This window comes from Xenopus tropicalis, chromosome 7, assembly GCF_000004195.4.
Source record: "Xenopus tropicalis strain Nigerian chromosome 7, UCB_Xtro_10.0, whole genome shotgun sequence".
NCBI lineage: Eukaryota > Metazoa > Chordata > Amphibia > Anura > Pipidae > Xenopus > Xenopus tropicalis.
The window spans coordinates 72520785-72541476 of record NC_030683.2 but is presented as its reverse complement, the minus strand read 5'-3'; the positions used below and the strand labels follow the sequence as shown (position 1 = coordinate 72541476).

The 20692-nt window shown below is 39.1% G+C and overlaps 1 protein-coding gene and 1 pseudogene across 9 annotated transcripts in view; one reads left to right on the top strand and one right to left on the bottom strand.

Annotated features, from left to right (window-relative positions):
- The window catches only part of arhgap32 (Rho GTPase activating protein 32), a 312512-nt gene that overhangs the window by 210955 nt on the left and 80865 nt on the right, over positions 1-20692 (top strand). For all 9 annotated transcript variants that reach the window (XM_012967128.2, XM_018095929.2, XM_004916168.4 and 6 more), the window contains one exon: positions 4724-4808. In XM_012967128.2, coding sequence (XP_012822582.2) covers positions 4724-4808 — 85 coding nt within the window. The remainder of the gene's footprint in view (positions 1-4723; positions 4809-20692) is intronic.
- LOC116412582 lies at positions 3394-3551 on the bottom strand (annotated as a pseudogene).

Genomic DNA, 20692 nt, shown 5'->3' with positions numbered 1-20692 from the left:
TGCCCAAAGTTGCTTCGCAAGGAAACTCTGGTCGAATTAGAAAAACCGCAGCATAACGTATGCCATACCACCGGCGATTTACATTCTTACCGGTGGGGTGGCATGTTGGGGAGATTAGTTGCCCATGGGCGGCTTATCTCCCTGTGTGCCACTGCCCTAAGGGTGAATACCCACGGAGCTACTACTAACAGTTACTTGTCGTGGCTACTAAAATAGTTAATGCTAATCATTTACTGTTTTTGTCCTTATGTATTTAAGCAGAGGCAATTCTCATTATTGTCTATTTTCTGGGGTTTAGGGCAGTGGCACACAGGGAGATCAGTCGCCCCACAACAAATCTTCGTTACCACGGGCGACTAATCTCCCGGCAATGCCATCCCATTAGGAAGAATGTAAATCATCTGGTGGGATGGCATACGTGTCACTGCGATTTCCCAAAGTCGCCCGAACTTCGGCCAACTTCTGGAAATCGTAGTGACGAAAAAGTAGCTGCTACTATTAGTTCAGTGTGTCTTTACCCTAAAGCTTAAGCTTTGCAGGGTAACAGTGGTTTTCAGGTGTATTATATAGATTTTTTTTTTTTTTACCTGAAGTTTAGTAATTGAATGCATAACCACAAAATAGCTTGGTTCATTAAATGCATATCTGCATTTGTTTACTATAAGGGCTATGGCACATGCTAGGGTATTTCAAGCCTTGGGAAATCTCCCAAAACAACATTGCAACATCCTATTGACTGCGATAAGAACCACCTGACACTGCTTATATAGGCACTTTGTTGGCTGGAAATACTTTAAGGCAGGGAAATGCCATTACTGGTGGTGTATGGCGCTTTCTATTGCAGTTATTGCGGAGCAGTTTTGGGCAACCTAACAAAATGTTAGGTGTAACCTTTTGAATTTGAGCATTTTTGAGTATTTCTCGTGAAAGCCCCATTGCACTCTGGATCTATTTATTAAGGCTTTTTAGCAATTTCTGGGAGGGGGGTAAACATTACATATTTTTTTTCAATTATATTGCATTTAGATTATGTGAATACAATGGAGCTAAGAAAGTAAAAAAGAAATAATCTATGTTCCATGATAACGCCATCTGATGTTTTATGTACAGTTTCCTGTGGTGAGGATACAGAACTGTGCTATCTACCTTCAGTCATTACTTTTAGGGCTCTGGCACACGGGGAGATTAGTCACACGCGAAAAATCCCCCTGTTCGCGGGCGACTTATCTCCCCGAAATGCCATCCTACCGGCAAAAGTGTAAATCGCCGGTGGGATGGCATACGCGGCGGTGCGATTTCAGCGAAATTGTGGAAGTTTCCTCTCAAGGCAACTTCCGCGATGCACCGCATATGCCATCCCACCATCGATTTACATTTTTGCCGGTGGGATAGCATTTTGGAGAGATTAGTCGCCCGCGAACAGGGAGATTTGTCGCGGGCGACTAATCTCCCTCTGTGCCAGAGCCCTTACTGTTCCACGTGCCTAGTAGCTAGTAGGAGTTGCAAGGTCACCAGTCTCCAGGCAACAAAAATCTGGATGGTTGTATTGTTTACCTAAAGCTACAGCACATAAGCATCTGCTACTACTTCTGTCCTGCTACCCTACCTCTTTTTTCTGCCTGGATGCTTAGAAAGATAAAGAAAAGGTAAAATTGGTGACCCTCTCAGGCTGATCCAGAGTATATAGAAATAACAATAGTTTTCTAAAATTCAGTCAGTATATTTACTGTTAGATTGCAGGGCCAGCTCAAACCTAGAAGGTTAGCAGTTTGGCCACCGGGTGGTGACCAGCACACTGGTACCCCCCACACACCAATTTTCTTTTTAAAGGTTTAGATAATAAACTTTACCTGCTAAAGAAAACATTTAAATATTAAATACGTCCAGTAGGATTGTTTTGCTACCGATATGAATTTATGCAGCTTCTTTACAAACATTATTTAAACATTATTTAAAAACAGTACTCCAAATATAGAAGGAATGTGCTTTAAAAAGTACTGTTTCGGGTTGATTTATTGAAAATATCTCCAAAAACCTTACTAGTCCTGCCTACCTATTCCACTTCCTGCTGTCTCAGGTTGTGTAGGGCAGCCGAAGGCACTCAGCACACTGCATTGTAGAATAGAAACCTGTCAGCAGCTAGGCTTACCAATCACAGCCCTCGTATGCAAAGACAGGCTTCAGTTCTCTATCACCCTCCTACTTTGCTTCTGGCTGGGACCATTAGGACACACCCACCCCTCATTTGAAACATGGACAGGGACCCTAGCAGATCTATAGGGGACTTTAAGAAGCAATATTTAAAGATAATATTCATTTTTAGTCCAAAGTAAAACCAGCACCATATATTCATTATTTCCTTCAAAATTTGATTTTTAGTTATCCTATATGTCTCCTTTAAATGAATACTGTCATGGGAAATCATTTTTTTTTTTCAAAACACGTCAGTTAATAGAGCTTATCCAGCAGAATCCTGCATTGAAATCCGTTATTCAAAAACACAAGCAGATTTTTTTTTATATATAATTTTGAAATTTCACATGGGGCTAGCCATATTCTTCATTTCCAAGGGTGCCACAACCATTTGATCTTTGCTCTGATAAACTTCAGTTACACTTTACTGCTGAGCTGCAAGTTAGAATATCATCCCCTTCCCTTCCCCCCCCCCATCAGCTGATCAGCAGATTGCCAATATTACAGTTAAAAAAAAAATTTGTTGGTTTAAGAATAACAATTTTTTTTTTTTACCAACCAACATCTTTATTGAACAACCAGATAGTCAAAAACAGCATTGGAAGAATAACATTTTTAATGGTAAAGTGAATTTTTTGCTATGTGTAATGGTAAAGTGAATTATTTGCTATAACAGTGTAATTTAGAAATAAAGAGTATACCATAAAAATCATGATGGTATGCCTTTAAAGAAGATATATGGCGTAACTGAAAATTCCCCAGAAATTATGATTATCTTTACTGGAGTTTCCTATAGATCTGTTATGGTTCTTGTTTTGTGTTTCAAATGAGGGGCATGTTCTAACAGTTCCTGGTAGAAGCACAGTAGAATGTTGAGTCATCGCCTGTGTGAGTCCTACCTGAAGTCATGGGCTCCGATGCTCATGTGTCCAAGGCTTTCGCCAATGAACAGCATGTGCGGGCAGATCCACCTTCGCCGAAGCTAGGGTGAGAACCGTCAAGTGTTGGCCTAGGGTCAAGCCCAGAGGACTATGACACCTATCCAGGGTGCACAAATCAAACACAAAAAGGGTACATAAGTGTACAGGTGCAATGCCATTAATCGCCTTGGTAAGGCTCCAGCTGGCGGCTGGTAAGAAAAAAAGGAAAGTACCTCCCGCCCGCCTAATGGCTAGGAAGTGAAGCGTGATTAGGCAGAAGGAGCATGTACGAAGCCCCCAACAAAAAATAAGCCAGCAGCTCTTCCCTAATGGGAACACAGCTCCTCCACTTTCATCAAGCTTCAGCTTCAGGACAATTAGCAATAATCATGCCTCGGTTGGACCTCATTGGCTATGATACTGCCACTGCGCAAAGTAGTAAGCATAGCACAGTATGATGGGGATAGCCAAAAACAGCCCTTCAGTCATGCTTCAATTCCCTATCAAGTCAATCTAGTTGAACAAGTCAAAAGGGTTGAGGAGACCGCCTCATACGTATGCAAATAAGTCAAAGGGATTCTGGGAACAAATTCCTTAAGGCTCCTAGAAAAATCCTGTTTACATGGGTTTATCCTATAGGCTAAAGCTTACCCACTGGATTTTTAAAGCAAAAGCCAGGATGATAGCTGATCAGATTCCCAACTACAGACCGATTAAACCCATGTAAATGGGATTTTTCTAGGAGCCTTAAGGAATTTGTTTCCAGAATCGCTTTGACTTATTTGCATACGTATGAGGCGCTGATCACTTTGGATAAAAAAAAATAAATTAATAAACATAAATTAAAAACGCCATGCATTTTTGTACCAGGCATGACTTGTTTTAGAATCCATGTTTTAGATGTAGGTTAGTGTAGGTTAGTCATTGCGATGGCACTAAGTACAAAGTGCATATGTAAATTTTACATCAAGGCTATAGTTCATATAATTCAAAAGGTCACTGCATAGACTTGGTGTTTACCTTCGTATTTCTTTTTACTGGGTTTTGTTGGCTGTTTCCGTTATATAAAAAAATGCTTATTTATTCTAAAAGTAATGTAATAAGATATAAATTAGGTAATACAGTTAAAAATATTTTTTGTGTAAGGGGAGCAGGTACTGTTTAGTTGGAATCAATGATTAAAATACAGGGTTTAATAACTGTAAATTGCTGGTGGGGGGGGGAAATGTTTAGGGATTATAATCACTTATGGTGATCCTTTTAGCAGAAAACTGCACTGGCCTGGGGTACTTTTTATGGAGCAATCTTCTGCTTCTGTTAGTGTGAAGGGACCAGGCCCATGCATGTGCAGTAAAGCTGAAGTTAGGTTTTTACTCTGCTGTGCATGGGTGGCCGGTGTCAACCAGGAGGAAGATTGCTCTGTGGTGCTTGCTGAAAAGTACCCCAGGTCAGTGCAGTTTTCTGCTAACTGTAACACGGGCCCTTGGTATCCGCTTAATGATTATAATCACTGCAGGGTTTCTAACATTTAACACTCTTTTCATTTAAGTAAGGAAGCCCCATGAAATTAACATGCCGTAATCCGTAACATTCTCTGTTTCATTAAACAGGTTATCCTTCACGAAAGGGCATTTTCCTAAACTTGCAGAATGTGCACATTTCCACTATGAAAATGTAGACTTTGGCAGCATACAGGTAAGCCTGGCATGTGTGATGCTAAATTCACTTGTTTTTATTTTCTGAACAGTTAGTACCTGGCAGTTCTGCATTTGGGCTTTAAACTAACATTTTAAGAAAACAGAGTGCTAAAAATCTCTGGCATGATTTCAGCATATGCTCTTAGGTCACAAATGAAAGAATAAAACCATCTTTTATCTGTTAATCATTTGCTTTATGATGAAACATGTGTAGATCTGTACACGGCTTGTTTGACCTACTTCATCTTCAATTCTGTCTCTGCAAATATCGCTTATCACTGTGAGTCATCTGAAAAACTAACTTTGAGAGATCTCCATTGAATTTATTCATCGCTGCAGACTACCTGTTTTATGGTGAACCATTGCTTAAAGGGGCATAATATTCCCTAATTCAACATGACAACAGTGAATAGGACCTGTGCTAAACATAATTTTGCCCATTGTTGTTTCAGGGGATATCTATTGTTGTTTAGCTGGGCAATCAGGGAAATTGAAGGTACTCCATGTTTGGTCCTTTCAAGGTAGATAATAAGATTACCAGTAAACAACCACCTCTCTTCCCCTTCCCCTCCCTGTGTTGTTATTTTCAGGAGTCTATTATGGATTATGGATATCGGGTGAAGATCCGCTCGCTTGGCGACATCGCCAAGCGAGCGGATCTTATAGTGTATGGGGACCTTAAAGAGATACTGACACCAGAAATTAATTTTTTTTACATCTATCATAACATTGTCTTTGCATGACCTTCATTTTTGCCATAAAAATATTTGCCCAATGCTTTTATATTACCTGTCTGATCCCCCATGTTCTCCTATAAGGGGGCTGCCATATTTGTCCAGCAGGAGGCCGTTAGCATTAGAAGCTATAACTGACAGGCTGAGAAGGGACAGTCAGGTTGGCAAAACAGTCAGGTTTAGGAACTTCAAGTAACAATTATTTACAAAAGCAAATCTGTCAGCGAAAATCAATCAACATGACCTATAGGCAATATTTTATGTACATTTATATTTTGAGGAGTCGTTTTTTAGTGTCAGTGTCACTTTAAGAAGTTAAGCATTGATGTTGGTTGATCTGTATTAGCTTGCAATAAGTTTACTAGTTCAACCCATGGGAATTTTATAGGGTTAGTCTGGCCCTGGCAGAAAGTCAAATTCTTTCACTGTCATCTCTGCAAACTGACTTTATAGAGACCACAAAGTAGGAAGCACTGAATTATTATGAATGTAAATGAATGCTGTAGCAAAAAGATTTGCTGTTATTGGAGCCACGGAATGTTTCCTAAACCATAAGCAGGAGCCCCAGAACAAGTTTCCTTCTCCAACTATACAGTCTGCCTTAGCCATTCAGACTGGTGGTATACAACAAACCCAGGCCCAGTCGTTTAGACTTTCTGATGTGAAAGAAAAATATAACTTCAGTGAACCCATTTCCACCTTTTCAGAGTGGCACAGCTCTTTACACTACGGCATTTTACCTGGTAATGTTTGGCTTGTGTGGCTGCTTATCCATTCAAAAAATGAATGTGCCCAATGAATAGTTCTTGTGCTGGCATTGCTTTCAGAGACAGTTTGGAACTCAGCAGTGAGTGTTAAAACTCACAAATGATGCAATTTTACAGTGGTTGTCTGGATATTTTTGGTATATAATGTATGTCTATGCAATATAGGAATTTTGCAATATTTGAGCTTGCAAAGTTTTAATAAAAATATATAAAACTTTGCATATCTCATGGAATTCCTGCTGCTTTGCATTTAAAAGGGGTGGAAATGGGCACTGTTTGTGCTTACATCATTGTAAAATATCTAGTGTCTGGGTGAAAAACTTATGCTGTCTAAAATTGCTGCCTAACACTGGCATGACATATAACCACCAGAGGGCAGTATAGACACGCAGCTAGGCTTGGAAAGAGATTAAAAGTGGTAGCCTTTCTTTTACAAAGCAGGCAGGAGGCATCAGTGCTAACAGTGGCCAATAAGTTCTCCTTGTCAATTGTACTTTATATACTGGATTTTGGTAACTGCAAAATTTGTGGCTTCCCTTTGCAGTATATCTGCAAATATAGCAGATGCTTCTGAAAACGTGCTTTTAACAAAGCATTGTATTCATGGTTTCATAATGCTTTTTCCAAGTATTATATGTGATTAAGCTTACAGATACATTGATTTTTCTGTCTGATATATGAAAAGTTATATGTTGTCTAAAGAATAAACAGTGATAAAGATGGCAATTGAAATTACAATACAATTGTAGGACTTTTTGTAGCAATACCAAGCAGAGCAGTTTCTTACATTTATTTATGTTTATCATTATTTGTGTAGAGCTACAGTTTGTTCAGATTTTTTATATTTTTTTTAATCATTTTATAATTTACTAATGTAAAGAAGTAATAGAACATTGTTCTGTTTGATTTATATGTATATATCTCTCTAGAGATATATGTTGACTATCTAGCTATTTTACCTCAAGGATGGGGCACAGTTTTGACAAACCATTCTATAGTCAGACTATAATTTGTCAGTCTAAACTAAAAGTTTCTATATAGGCGTTGAGTTGATTACACTGCAGCAGGGGAGCCGTTTGGAAATAAAAATGGTAAATGAATGGTAATGGACCTGAAAAGAAAAATAAGCAGGAAAAAACATATGGGTATAGGATCAGTTAAAAACTTGAATTATTTGATTAAAATGCAGTTTATAGGAGATAACTTTCCTGTAATTCGTAGATTTCCAGTTAACAGATCCCATACCTGCATGCATTGTTTTTAATAGCTTTAAGGCTCTAAATCAGGGATCCCCAACCTTTTTTACTTGTGAGCCACACTCAGATGTAAAAAGTGTTGGTGAGCCACACAAGCATGAATAAAGATGATTGGCTATTTTGTTGCCCCATGTGGACTGGTAGCTTGCAGGTGGCATGGAACACTTGTCTCCAAGCCGGAAATTTAAAAATGGCCACCTACTTTGAGGTCACTGGGAGCAACATCAGAGGGGGGTGGTAAACAACATGTTACTCATGAGCCACTTGTTTGGGTTCATTGCTCTAAATTATGGGAACTTTTTTTATCTGGTAGATCCTATACCTGTGCCAGTAAATTCACCATAGGAACAATTATTAAAGCAGTTTGTCTTAGAAGCTCCATACATATTGGTGCTTGAGAAACAACACTCATTTCTTTAAATTTTTTCATTTTCTTTATTTTTTCAGTGAATGTCATGGTGGTTTTACCTATGGCAGGTCACCCATATGCTGATGATGTAAAATATACAGTGAGGAATTCTGTCTCTCAAAGACCTGTTACTCTGCTTTTAAATAATCCACCTCTACTCCACTCAGTAATCTAAATTAGTAGCACCTGTCTGAGCTCTTTAAAGACACCTGTCCACCCCACAGTCAGTCAGACTTTAAACTTCACTCGCCGTGTTTGGAGGAAAAATAAGGATGAGTTGCATCCCAAGAACACCATCCCTACCATGAAGCATGGGGGTGGTAACATTATGCTTTGGGGGTGCTTAAGGAGAGGATGAATGGGGCCATGTATTGTGAGATTTTGAGCAACAACCTCCTTCCCTCAGTCAGAGCATTGAAGGGTCGTGGCTGGGTCTTCCAACATGAGAGTGACCCAAAGCACACAGCCAGGATAACCAAGGAGTGGCTCCTTAAGAGGCATATCAAGGTTCTGGAGTGGCCTAGCCAGTTGCCAGACCTAAATCCAATAGAAAATCTTTGGAGGGAGCTGAAACTCCGTGTTGCTCAGCGACAGCCCGGAAACCTGACAGATCTAGAGGAAATCTGTGTGGAGGAGTGGGCCAAAATCCCTGTTGCAGTGTGTGCAAACCTGGTCAAGAACTACAGGAAACATTTGACCTCTGTAATTGCAAACAAAGGCTTCTGTACCAAATATTAACACTGATTTTCTCAGGTGTTCATATACTTATGTGCAGCAGTGCAATACAAATACATTCTTTAAAAATCATACAATGTGATTTACGGAATTTTTTTTTTAAATGCTGTCTCTCACAGTGGGAATGCACTTACAATGTGAATTTCAGACCCCTCCATGATTTCTAAGTGGGAGAACTTGCAAAATCGCAGGGTATTCAAATACTTATGTTCCTTGCTGTATTTATGTATAATAAAAGACTTGGATTTAAAGCTAGTGTACTTATATATTCATTCTTAATATAATGGCCATCATTTATCATTATGGGGCACCCGCTGATATGATTTGTTAACAAACAGGATCTTCAGTTTGAAGCACACCTTCATAACATCACTATGAAAACATAAAAGATCTGCTTGTGATGAATCTGCTGGTGATGCTTACAGGGGCCTCAATACTTTTTCCAATGTACTATAATGTGGCATCTACAGTTGGCCATTGTATGGAACAAACAAACTGTGTTTTTTCCATCTCCTATTTTATAAAGCCTAGAAGTACAATTAAAGGCCCCCATACATGGGCCGATAGAAGCTGCCGATATCGGTCCCTTGGACCGACTCGGCAGCTTATCGGCCCGTGTAGGGGCAGAAACGAGGGGTCTGGCCGACCAATATCTGGCCTGAAATGGGCAGATATCGATCGGCCAGGTTAGAAAATCCAGTCGGATCCGAACCGACTGCCCCATTGCCGCGTGCAGAATTCGCCTACATGCCTCCCCGATATCGCCACCTGTTGGTGGGGATATCGGGTGAAGATCCGCTAGCTTGCTGGCATCGCCAAGCGAGTGGATCTGCCCGTGTATGGCCAGCTTAAGTGTGTATTACTGCATGCAGTGCTAGAAATAAAAATGAAAAAACACACACATACAGTGGCTTGCAAAAGTATTCGGCCCCCTTGAACTTTTCCACATTTTGTCACATTACAGCCACAAACATGAATCAATTTTATTGGAATTCCACGTGAAAGACCAATACAAAGTGGTGTACACGTGAGAAGTGGAACGAAAATCATACATGATTCCAAACATTTTTTACAAATAAATAACTGCAAAGTGGGGTGTGCGTAATTATTCAGCCCCCTTTGGTCTGAGTGCAGTCAGTTGCCCATAGACATTGCCTGATGAGTGGTAACGACTAAATAGAGTGCACCTGTGTGTAATCTAATGTCAGTACAAATACAGCTGCTCTGTGACGGCCTCAGAGGTTGTCTAAGAGAATATTGGGAGCAACAACACCATGAAGTCCAAAGAACACACCAGACAGGTCAGGGATAAAGTTATTGAGAAATTTAAAGCAGGCTTAGGCTACAAAAAGATTTCCAAAGCCTTGAACATCCCACGGAGCACTGTTCAAGCGATCATTCAGAAATGGAAGGAGTACGGCACAACTGTAAACCTACCAAGACAAGGCCGTCCACCTAAACTCACAGGCCGACAAAGGAGAGCACTGATCACAAATGCAGCCAAGAGGCCCATGGTGACTCTGGACGAGCTGCAGAGATCTACAGCTCAGGTGGGGGAATCTGTCCATAGGACAACTATTAGTCGTGCACTGCACAAAGTTGGCCTTTATGGAAGAGTGGCAAGAAGAAAGCCATTGTTAACAGAAAACCATAAGAAGTCCCGTTTGCAGTTTGCCACAAGCCATGTGGGGGACACAGCAAACATGTGGAAGAAGGTGCTCTGGTCAGATGAGACCAAAATGGAACTTTTTGGCCAAAATGCAAAAAATATGGTGGTGGCAGCATCATGCTCTGGGGGTGCTTCTCTTCAGCAGGGACAGGGAAGCTGGTCAGAGTTGATGGGAAGATGGATGGAGCCAAATACAGGGCAATCTTGGAAGAAAACCTCTTGGAGTCTGCAAAAGACTTGAGACTGGGGCGGAGGTTCACCTTCCAGCAGGACAACGACCCTAAACATAAAGCCAGGGCAACAATGGAATGGTTTAAAACAAAACATATCCATGTGTTAGAATGGCCCAGTCAAAGTCCAGATCTAAATACAATCGAGAATCTGTGGCAAGATCTGAAAACTGCTGTTCACAAACGCGGTCCATCTAATCTGACTGAGCTGGAGCTGTTTTGCAAAGAAGAATGGGCAAGGATTTCTGTCTCTATATGTGCAAAGCTGGTAGAGACATACCCTAAAAGCCTGGCAGCTGTAATTGCAGCAAAAGGGGGTTCTACAAAGTATTGACTCGGGGCTGAATAATTACGCACACCCCACTTTGCAGTTATTTATTTGTAAAAAATGTTTGGAATCATGTATGATTTCCGTTCCACTTCTCACGTGTACACCACTTTGTATTGGTCTTTCACGTGGAATTCCAATAAAATTGATTCATGTTTGTGGCTGTAATGTGACAAAATGTGGAAAAGTTCAAGGGGGCCGAATACTTTTGCAAGCCACTGTATATATGTATGTATATTATTTCATTGGATTTCATAAAATATAGCCGTATTATGGCTCTGCTAAGACACAAATTAGAAAATAGGATGTTACTTGAAATTCCAATTTGACTGCCATTCCTCCTTAATACAGAGGAAGGACCGTGCTCCCGGTGCAGGGGGCCACAGTGGGGCACTCACATGACACATAATGTGTCATAGCCCCCCCCCCTCCAATACTTCATCAACTGCATGTACATTAAGAACCGGGCACTCGCTCAGTTCTGAATAATGGATTCCACCTGTACCTGTACTGACACAGAAGCTTTATGTTGCAGATAATAGTTTTTCTTTCCTGTGTTGATTTTTCAGTCTAAATTATTATTATTACTTTAAGACTATTTTATAGGTCATAATACTTGAAAAAGGATCATGTAAAGCATGGCTGGCTTTGAAAATCCTAAGTGATGTAGACGTTCCATCCACTGAACTCAATGTCCTGGGGGTGGCATTTTGTTATATTGAAATCAATGTATTGTCGGAGCTAGAGCAGTCCTAAAATACAGCCTGGTTCTTTTCTAAGCATTTACTGTCCCATATAGAATAATGACTTCCGGTGCTCAGTGTAGTGTCTGTATTTTTGGGAAGGTTATTGAATTTGTAACCTTCTTTCTCTAATTTCACCTGCTACTGAAAATGCTTTCTTGTTGTTAAGGTCAGTAAGTCCAGCAACCAGAAATCAGATCAACTGTAAAGGTTCGTTTTTACACTTAGTTTTATTTCTTATCTTTATTGATCTTCCAATATAATTTCCACATTTTAGTCTGGTTGCTTGGGTAATTAAACCCTAGCATCCTTAAAGGGAACATTCACCTTTCAACAACTAGTATTAGGGTAAAAATACTTCCATTTGCAACATTTTTGCAATATATATAGGTATTAAAAATATTAATTCCCTTGGTGGCCCTGTAATGTGCCCTTCTCTCCACATCCCCACTCTCTCTTATTAGCTGCTTTAGACTTATTTATATATCACGTTTCTGCCTAGATTGATTGTCAGGTTGCACTTGGGTCGGTGGTCGGCTGCAGTAAGAAGAAATTAACTCTGCCCTAAAGATTGTTTCCAGCACTGATATGATGAGGACTGTGAATTTTTTTTTTTGTGCTGAAATTTTATATATGGACATTTCATGTAGTAAAATGTAGATATTTAATATTTTGAGGCATGGTGAACATCTTCTTTAAAGTAGAAATTTCAAACCTGAGAATCATTAAAAATATAAATATTAAAAAAACACCAAAAATGATGGACCAAAATGCAAAAAAACCATCTTACTATAAATGTAACCATTTCCATTGATATGATATTGCAAATCAAATATTTGCATTGACTAACATACACAAAATAGACTTTTAGCATAAAGTCATTTTTGTATACACTCTTTGAGAAGTTTATGGGGTAATAAAGGTTTATGTGTGGGGGAGTGGTGTGATACTGTATATAGCCTCTACTCCTGCCTGGATATAACACAGTGATAAGTTTATGGAGCCATCTGTCCCTGCTGGCTTTAATAATCAAAGCAGCTGAAAAACATCTATGCAAGAGAATCCCAGGCCATTTCTGAAATTAGATTTATACAATATGTCATGTTCATTCCTTAAGAAGCCAATGCAAGATGAGATTGTGGTTTCAAAATCAATATATGTGCACGTGAATGAGGGCACTGATCATACTGACTCAAGCTATGACCTATTCAATGACTATTATTGAGTAAAGGAAGTACTTCACTGCCAGCAATTTTGAAATACTTTAACTCTTTATTCTCACTTACTTTTTTGACAATTAAGTATTTTTTTATAATTGTGCAAAATTCAGGGTAAAAAAGTATTTTTGCATTGTTACACCTCTATTTGAATTTATGTGCAATTTACTAAAGCATTTTTAAATTTTCCCTCAAGGTATTTTCATGATTCTCATATACTGTATAACAAACTTGTAGCGAGTTTTCCAGCATTGCTCTGTATTTGGATGGGGAGGGAAATTGTGCTTTCCCCAGCAAAGTCCTGAGGACACGTAGCAAACCTCTTAAGCCTGGTAATCTTAGGGTTGTTCTAAAATCTGCTCTCTATCAGATGAAAAATGACACCCACTCCACTTTTGGTAGAATGCAATATTAGGGGATACACATAGAAGGCTCTTGCATTTGTCAGGCCTCCTCTGGATTGAAAGTTCTTGTAAGGCTTCCTGATTATTTTCAAATCTATGTGTGTGTGTGTGTGTTACAAAGTACTATAAAGCATAGTTATTTTAAAATGAATGATACAGATTATATACAAATATAGAAGATGAGCGCAAAAGGAGAAATAGTAAAGGTTCCTCTATGATGCTTTCATGTCATCAGACACTACAATACAGGTAGTTCACCTTTCAATTAACTCAGATACTCAGAAATTATTCTGATTTTCTGAGACAATCTGAAATTACTTTGTTTTTATATTTTGAATTATTTAATGTTTCATTCAGTATCTCCTCAGTTTCAATTTCAGCAGCTATTTGGTTGCTATTGTTCAGTTTACCCAACCAACAGGGCAGTGGGTTGAATGAGAGGCTGTATATAAACAGGAGAGGCCTGAATAGAAAAAAAGCAATAAAATGTAACAATAAAGTTGTAGTCTTAAGATGGTCATACATGAAAAGATCCACTTGTTTAGTGAGGTGACTAAACAAGCTGATCTGATCTTTCCCTGGTGGAGAATATCAGGCTGATCTGATCATTTGGCCCCAGACCTAAACAGTTGTATCACCATGACAAGGATACAGGCTATTGGGGCAAGGGCCACATCAACAAGCAGATGCCTTCCTCAAACATGCCCGATTGACATCTGGCTGATATTCAGCCACATATCTGTCAGAAAGCCAGCCAGAGGACCCCAGATAGATGGCCTGAAACCTCAGCTTAAATCCACCTTTTTAGAGTAATTTATATATATATATATATATATATATATATATATATAAGTCCACACGACAGCACCACACTCTGAAAGTTGCTACAATGTAGCTGCCCCTGTGCAGGGAATACCAAATAGATACCAAATCAAACACAACCAGCACCAAGGGTCTCGTGGTTCAAACAAATATTAGTGTATTATAATTGCAATATAATACACTAATATTTGTTTGAACCACAAGACCCCTTTGTGCTGGTTGTGTTTGATTTGGTATATATATATATATATATATATATATATATATATATATATATATATATATATAATATACACACCCTATACAATGGCAGTGATCCATATATAGGGTGTACATATATATATATACAAAAGAAAAAGTGTTTTTCCTCAGGGACAAACCAACAGACCATATCCCAACACCAGTGTTGGTCTGTTGGTTTGTCCCTGAGGAAGAGCACTGGTTGTGCTCGAAACGTTGGATTTTTTCAATAAAAACACTTTTTCTTTTGTATCAATTCCGTGTGTGTGCAGCATTCTTTCTATTTTATATATATATATATATATATATATATATAATATGGATCACTGCCACAGCAGTTTAAAAATTGCTAGGAATAGAATATTCTGAGACAAAGGAGTTAAATTGTAAAGGTGATAAGATATTAACATTGTCAAATATTGTGAAACTCTGTGAAAGACAGGCATCAAAATGTTCACCTTAGCCTGACTGACATTTTCTTCGAAGAGCTATGGGAAAATGCTTTGTGCTTGAATTAGTGAATAAAGAGTTAGTTGGAAAGAACAGCTGACCTGGTACTGCTTTATCCTATTCATCTCCTCAACTAAGACTGTCAGCTGCTCTGGGCTAGCTGCCCCTCCCCCACTGTCTCTCTCTGCACTCCTGCACAGAGTAATTTGATCTGATGTCTGGATGCACATGGAATACTTTAGCATTGCTGATTATACAACATTATTTTAGTGACGGAAAAGGCAGCTTTACCAAGGCCCTTCTTTGTAGTAGCCCATTCTTATAATAGTCAAACATATACCAGTTAAATATTTCCAGAACCTGCGGGTGTAGGGCAATAACATAGAGCAAAATAGGATTCATTTGATTATTATCTGTTATTTGTATAGCAATTACATGTTTACCTAGACCTTTTGAGAGCTTTTACATCGTTTAAATCAGTCCTTACCCTAGTGGAACTTTGGTTTATGCCACACGGGGCAGATTCTCAACCTGCAGATATACTTCCAGCTGAAATATGCTGGGCTAAAGCAGTGCTTGCGGGTGCAGGCACCACTATCTGATTTCAAGCATTGGGGGAATATTCCACAAGCCAAGAATCTACCCTTACGCTGTAAGGTCCCTATAAAATTCACACACAATGTTAAGTTCTGCTAAACATACAAAGTCCTTGCAAGTTCTATCCAGGGCAGTGTTGAACTTGGCACCCCAGCACTGCAATGCAGAAGTTCTAATTAAAATAATATCCCTTACTTGTAAACATATATGGTAGGTCTGCAAACATTTCAAATAAAATAAGATTTTATTTTACTCGTTATACTCGAGTATATACGGTACATATTACTACTTCAGATAATTGAATTTTATAACGGTTTGAAGATTTTCTCACATTTTTAATGTACAGGTATAGGACCTGTTATCCAGAATGCTTGGGACCTGGGGTTTTCTGGATAAGTGATCTTTCTGTAAGTTGGATCTCCATAACTAAAGTCTGCTAAAAATCATTTAAATATTGTATAAACCCAATAGAATTGTTTTGCCTCCAATAAGGATTATTTATATCGTAGATCAAGTACAAGGTACTGGTTTTTAATTACAGAGGAAAAGGAAATCATTTTTAAAAATTAGAATTATTTGCTTATAATGGAGTCTATGGGAGATGGCCTTTCCGTAATTTGGAACTTTATGGATAACAGGTTTGCGGATAAGGGTCCCCATACCTGTACTTGTGACTGTATATATGTTCCCCCTTGGTTATTGTGTAATGACAGGCTGATGGGAAACATATGAATTTGCCCATCCTGTATATTGGTAGTGGCTTAGAGAACATTATAGGATACAAAACTGTTTATCTATATGTATCCCTTTTCCTTCCAGCAATCCATAAAATTGTATCATTGTATAATTTTTTCATTTTTTTTTTCTTAAAAATGCAGTGAATACTACTGCAAACTAGTTAAGTGGTTGCAATATTTTGATTACTACATGATTTATGATTTGCATTTAGGGCAGAAACTACAGGACTACCTTTAAAGAGCAGATTCAAGATCTAGCTGTTGTGTGACATTAGGTTGCCACAGCATGTACCTGAATTTGTTCAAGTGCCATGATGTTTATAAAAGTCCTTTGCTTTATGTTGAAAATACGTTACAACACTGAACTGTACAGTCATGGGCAAAAATTTTGAGAATGACACAAGTATTAGCTTTCACAAAGTTTGCTGCTAAACTGCTTTTAGGTCTTTGTTTCAGTTGTTTCTGTGATGTACTGAAATATAATTACAAGCACTTCATACGTTTCAAAGGCTTTTATCGACAATTACATGACATTTATGCAAAGAGTCAGTATTTGCAGTGTTGGCCCTTCTTTTTCAGGACCTCTGCAATTCGACTGGGCATGCTCTCAATCAACTTCTGGGCCAAATCCTGACTGATAGCAACCCATTCTTTCATAATCACTTCTTGGAGTTTGTCAGAATTAGTGGGTTTTTGTTTGTCCACCCGCCTCTTGAGGATTGACCACAAGTTCTCAATGGGATTAAGATCTGGGAAGTTTTGAGGCCATGGACACAAAATTTCAACGTTTTGGTCCCCGAGCCACTTAGTTATCACTTTTGCCTTATGGCACGGTGCTCCATCATGCTGGAAAATGCATTGTTCTTCACCAAACTGTTGTTGGATTGTTGGAAGAAGTTGCTGTTGGAGGGTGTTTTGGTACCATTCTTTATTCATAGCTGTGTTTTTGGGCAAAATTGTGAGTGAGCCCACTCCCTTGGATGAGAAGCAACCCCACACATGAATGGTCTCAGGATGCTTTACTGATGGTAGCGCTCACCTTTTCTTCTCCGGACAAGCCTTTTTCCAGATGCCCCAAACAATCGGAAAGCGGCTTCATCTGAGAATATGACTTTGCCCCAGTCCTCAGCAGTCCATTCACCATACTTTCTGCAGAAGATCAATCTGTCCCTGATGTTTTTTTTGGAGAGAAGTGGCTTCTTTGCTGCCCTTCTTGACACCAGGCCATCTTCCAAAAGTCTTCGCCTCACTGTGCGTGCAGATGCGCTCACACCTGCCTGCTGCCATTCCTGAGCAAGCTCTGCACTGGTGGCACTCCGATCCCGCAGCTGAATCCTCTTTAGGAGACCATCCTGGCACTTGCTGGACTTTCTTGGACGCCCTGAAGCCTTCTTAACAAGAATTGAACCTCTTTCCTTGAAGTTCTTGATGATCCTATAAATTGTTGATTTAGGTGCAATCTTAGTAGCCACAATATCCTTGCCTGTGAAGCCATTTTTATACAACGCAATGATGGCTGCATGCGTTTCTTTGCAGGTCACCATGGTTAACAATGGAAGAACAATGATTTCAAGCATCACCCTCCTTTTAACATGTCAAGTCTGCCATTCTAACCCAATCAGCCTGAGATAATGATCTCCAGCCTTGTGCTTGTCAACATTCTCACCTGAGTTAAAAAGACGATTACTGAAATGATCTCAGCAGGTCCTTTAATGACAGCAATGAAATGCAGTGGAAAGGTTTTTTTGGGATTAAGTTAATTTTCATGGCAAAGAAGGACAATGCAATTCATCTGATCACTCTTCATAACATTCTGGAGTATATGCAAATTGCTATTATAAAAACTTAAGCAGCAACTTTTCCAATTTCCAATATTTATGTAATTCTCAAAACTTTTGGCCACGACTGTACTCTGTCTGCTCATCCCATAGATATTCTGTCAGATTTTTTTGAATTTAGGTTGTGATGTCACGAAAGCTCAAAATGCAAGTGCAATATAAATCTTTTCTTATTCAGAAAGAAGGTTCAGGTGTGGGATCCCTTGTCCAGCAACTGGTTATCCAGAACCTCGGAATGATGGCAAGGCTATAGAGTACATTATAAGCAAAAAAAAAACAAAAAATGTTTTTAGAATTTTTTCATTTTGGTTTTCTTTTTCTCTGTGATAAAAAAAAACAGTACTTTATATTGGAACCCACCTAAGCTGCATGAATCCATATTGTTGGTAAATCAATTCTTTTGGGTTTATTTAGGGCTCTGGCACCCGGGGAGATTAGTCGCCCGCGACACGCTGCACAGGCGATTTCGTCAAATCGCCGAAAATGCCTCGCCAGGCAACTTCGCGATTTGCCGAAATCGCCTGCGCAGCGTATGCCATCCCACCGGCGACTAACTTTTTTTGCCGGTGGGATGGTAGTTTGGGGAGATTAGTCACCCATGACAAGAGAGATTTGTCGCGGGCGACTAATCTCCCCGTGTGCCAGAACCCTTAATGTTTAAATGATTTTTAGCAGACCTAAGGCATAGAGATCCAAATTACGAATGGATCCCTAATCTGGAGGACCCAAGCATTCTGATAAGATGAGCATTCTCTTCTAAAATATGGCAGACTAGGCTACAAGATGTATGGCTGCAGCCATGTGAAGTCTCATTGCTGTGTTGCTTTGTTTTTGTAAAATAATCACTTGAATAAATAATGCTGGAATTAGAAATTATTGCTTTCTTGTGCCTGTGTCTTTAAATTGCATATTTATACTAAGGGGCGCATTCATGAAAACATGAGTTTGAATCGCGAATGGGATAAATTCGGATTGAATGCGATAATTTCTTAAGATCGCAAATATCACGAATATGCTTACAAAAAATCGTATTAGTCAGGATAATATCGTATTCGCGATCTGAAAGTCACAAATTTTTTGTATCCGAACGATCGTAAAATGCGGGAAAACCTTTCCGACTGATCCTTCTGTGCATGATTTTGGAAGCCTCCCATAGGAATCAATGGCACTCTGCAGCTCCAACCTGGCCCAAGGAAAGTCATGGTAATGAAGCTTGAATGAATCCGAAACTTTTGTACTTGTTGCGACAATACGGTAATTTTTGCAGCGTAGTACGAAAAAATTGCGCAAAATAAAGAAAAAATCAGCGAAAATACGCATGGGCATTAGAACGAACGCTTGGAGCATTCGTGGATTAATAAATCTGCCCCTTAATCTCCCACTGAATATACATCTGTTTTTTAGTCATAAATGTGCTGCATTTTGGACGCTATCTCATGACACTTTTCCTACTTTAGGCTGGAAGTTATTTATTTACTTTTTTAACTGGTGGTGTAGCATTTAAGATGAACACATTGGAATTTAGCCCATTTTCCATTTGTACTTTTAGCATAGTAAAAAGAGTTTTCCACACTGAATTGTTAAATGGAAACTATACTTATTTTACTTTCCATTGGCCTGAAACTCAAAGTGTTTCAAAAGAGACACTTGAGCTATTTGACTTTAATTAACCTCTTTGCTGCTGTTTATATCAGCAAATGGAATACGCTTTGCTTTCTCTTCAGTGCAGCTAGTAGGGTAAGAGACTGATCTGAGACAGAGATGCATGGAAGACTTGGTTAATGTTTGTGAAGTGAGGCATTGTTCTGTCTGATGTAATTTTAGTTAGGAGCTGTAGTTAGGAGGCACTTGTACTCAGCAATTTTTCAGAATTTCATACCACCACACAACAAAAAAATTTAAATTTGGGGCATTTCAGTTCTCTCACCACAATAACAAAACCCACTCCATATAGCCCTAGACACCTCACCTAAATGTCACCACGTTTTGGACCTACAACAAAGGGCTGTTCTTAAAGGCACTGCCCCACGGCCTGAGGATAAACACAGTTTGAGAATCCTTCCCTACGCTTAAAATCTTACTGATGTGTCTGCACCATAAGCAATTGTGTTTGCACAGATGTAGGCACATGGAGCATATTACAGCACAAAACTGCATACTGAGCAGTTTCATGCTGAAATCGCAATGGCTCTGGCACATCAGTAAGATATTTAAAGCGTAGGGGAGGATTCTCGGCTTGCATTAATCCGCCCCATTTCAGGGTGCCATATATCTGAACAGTTTAAGGGCCAAAGCCTTCAACTGGGTGCTTAGAAAATAGTGTATCCTTTAATGGCAAAGTCAATGAAATGGTATTCTAGCTGTAAACTACATTATTTATAGCACCAACATTTCGTCACTTTTACCAAACTCCAAATTAAAGCTTTAGCATCTTTACTTAATCGTATTATAGGACCCATATGACTTCATATTAAAAGGCCTGTATGACTTATATGCCTCAACTGTGTTCACTTTTATCTGGTTTATATATATGTTCAGGGTAATATTTATATATTTAATGCTGGGAAGCTTTCCCCCTGTTAATGGGATGCTGCTGCCAAGAACAGTCTGAGATCATTGTGGCTTTTGCTTAAAAATTCCAGCATCCACAAGCATTTTTCAAAGCCATAGTTATCATTTAAAGCTACTAAGCTGAAAGCATATTAT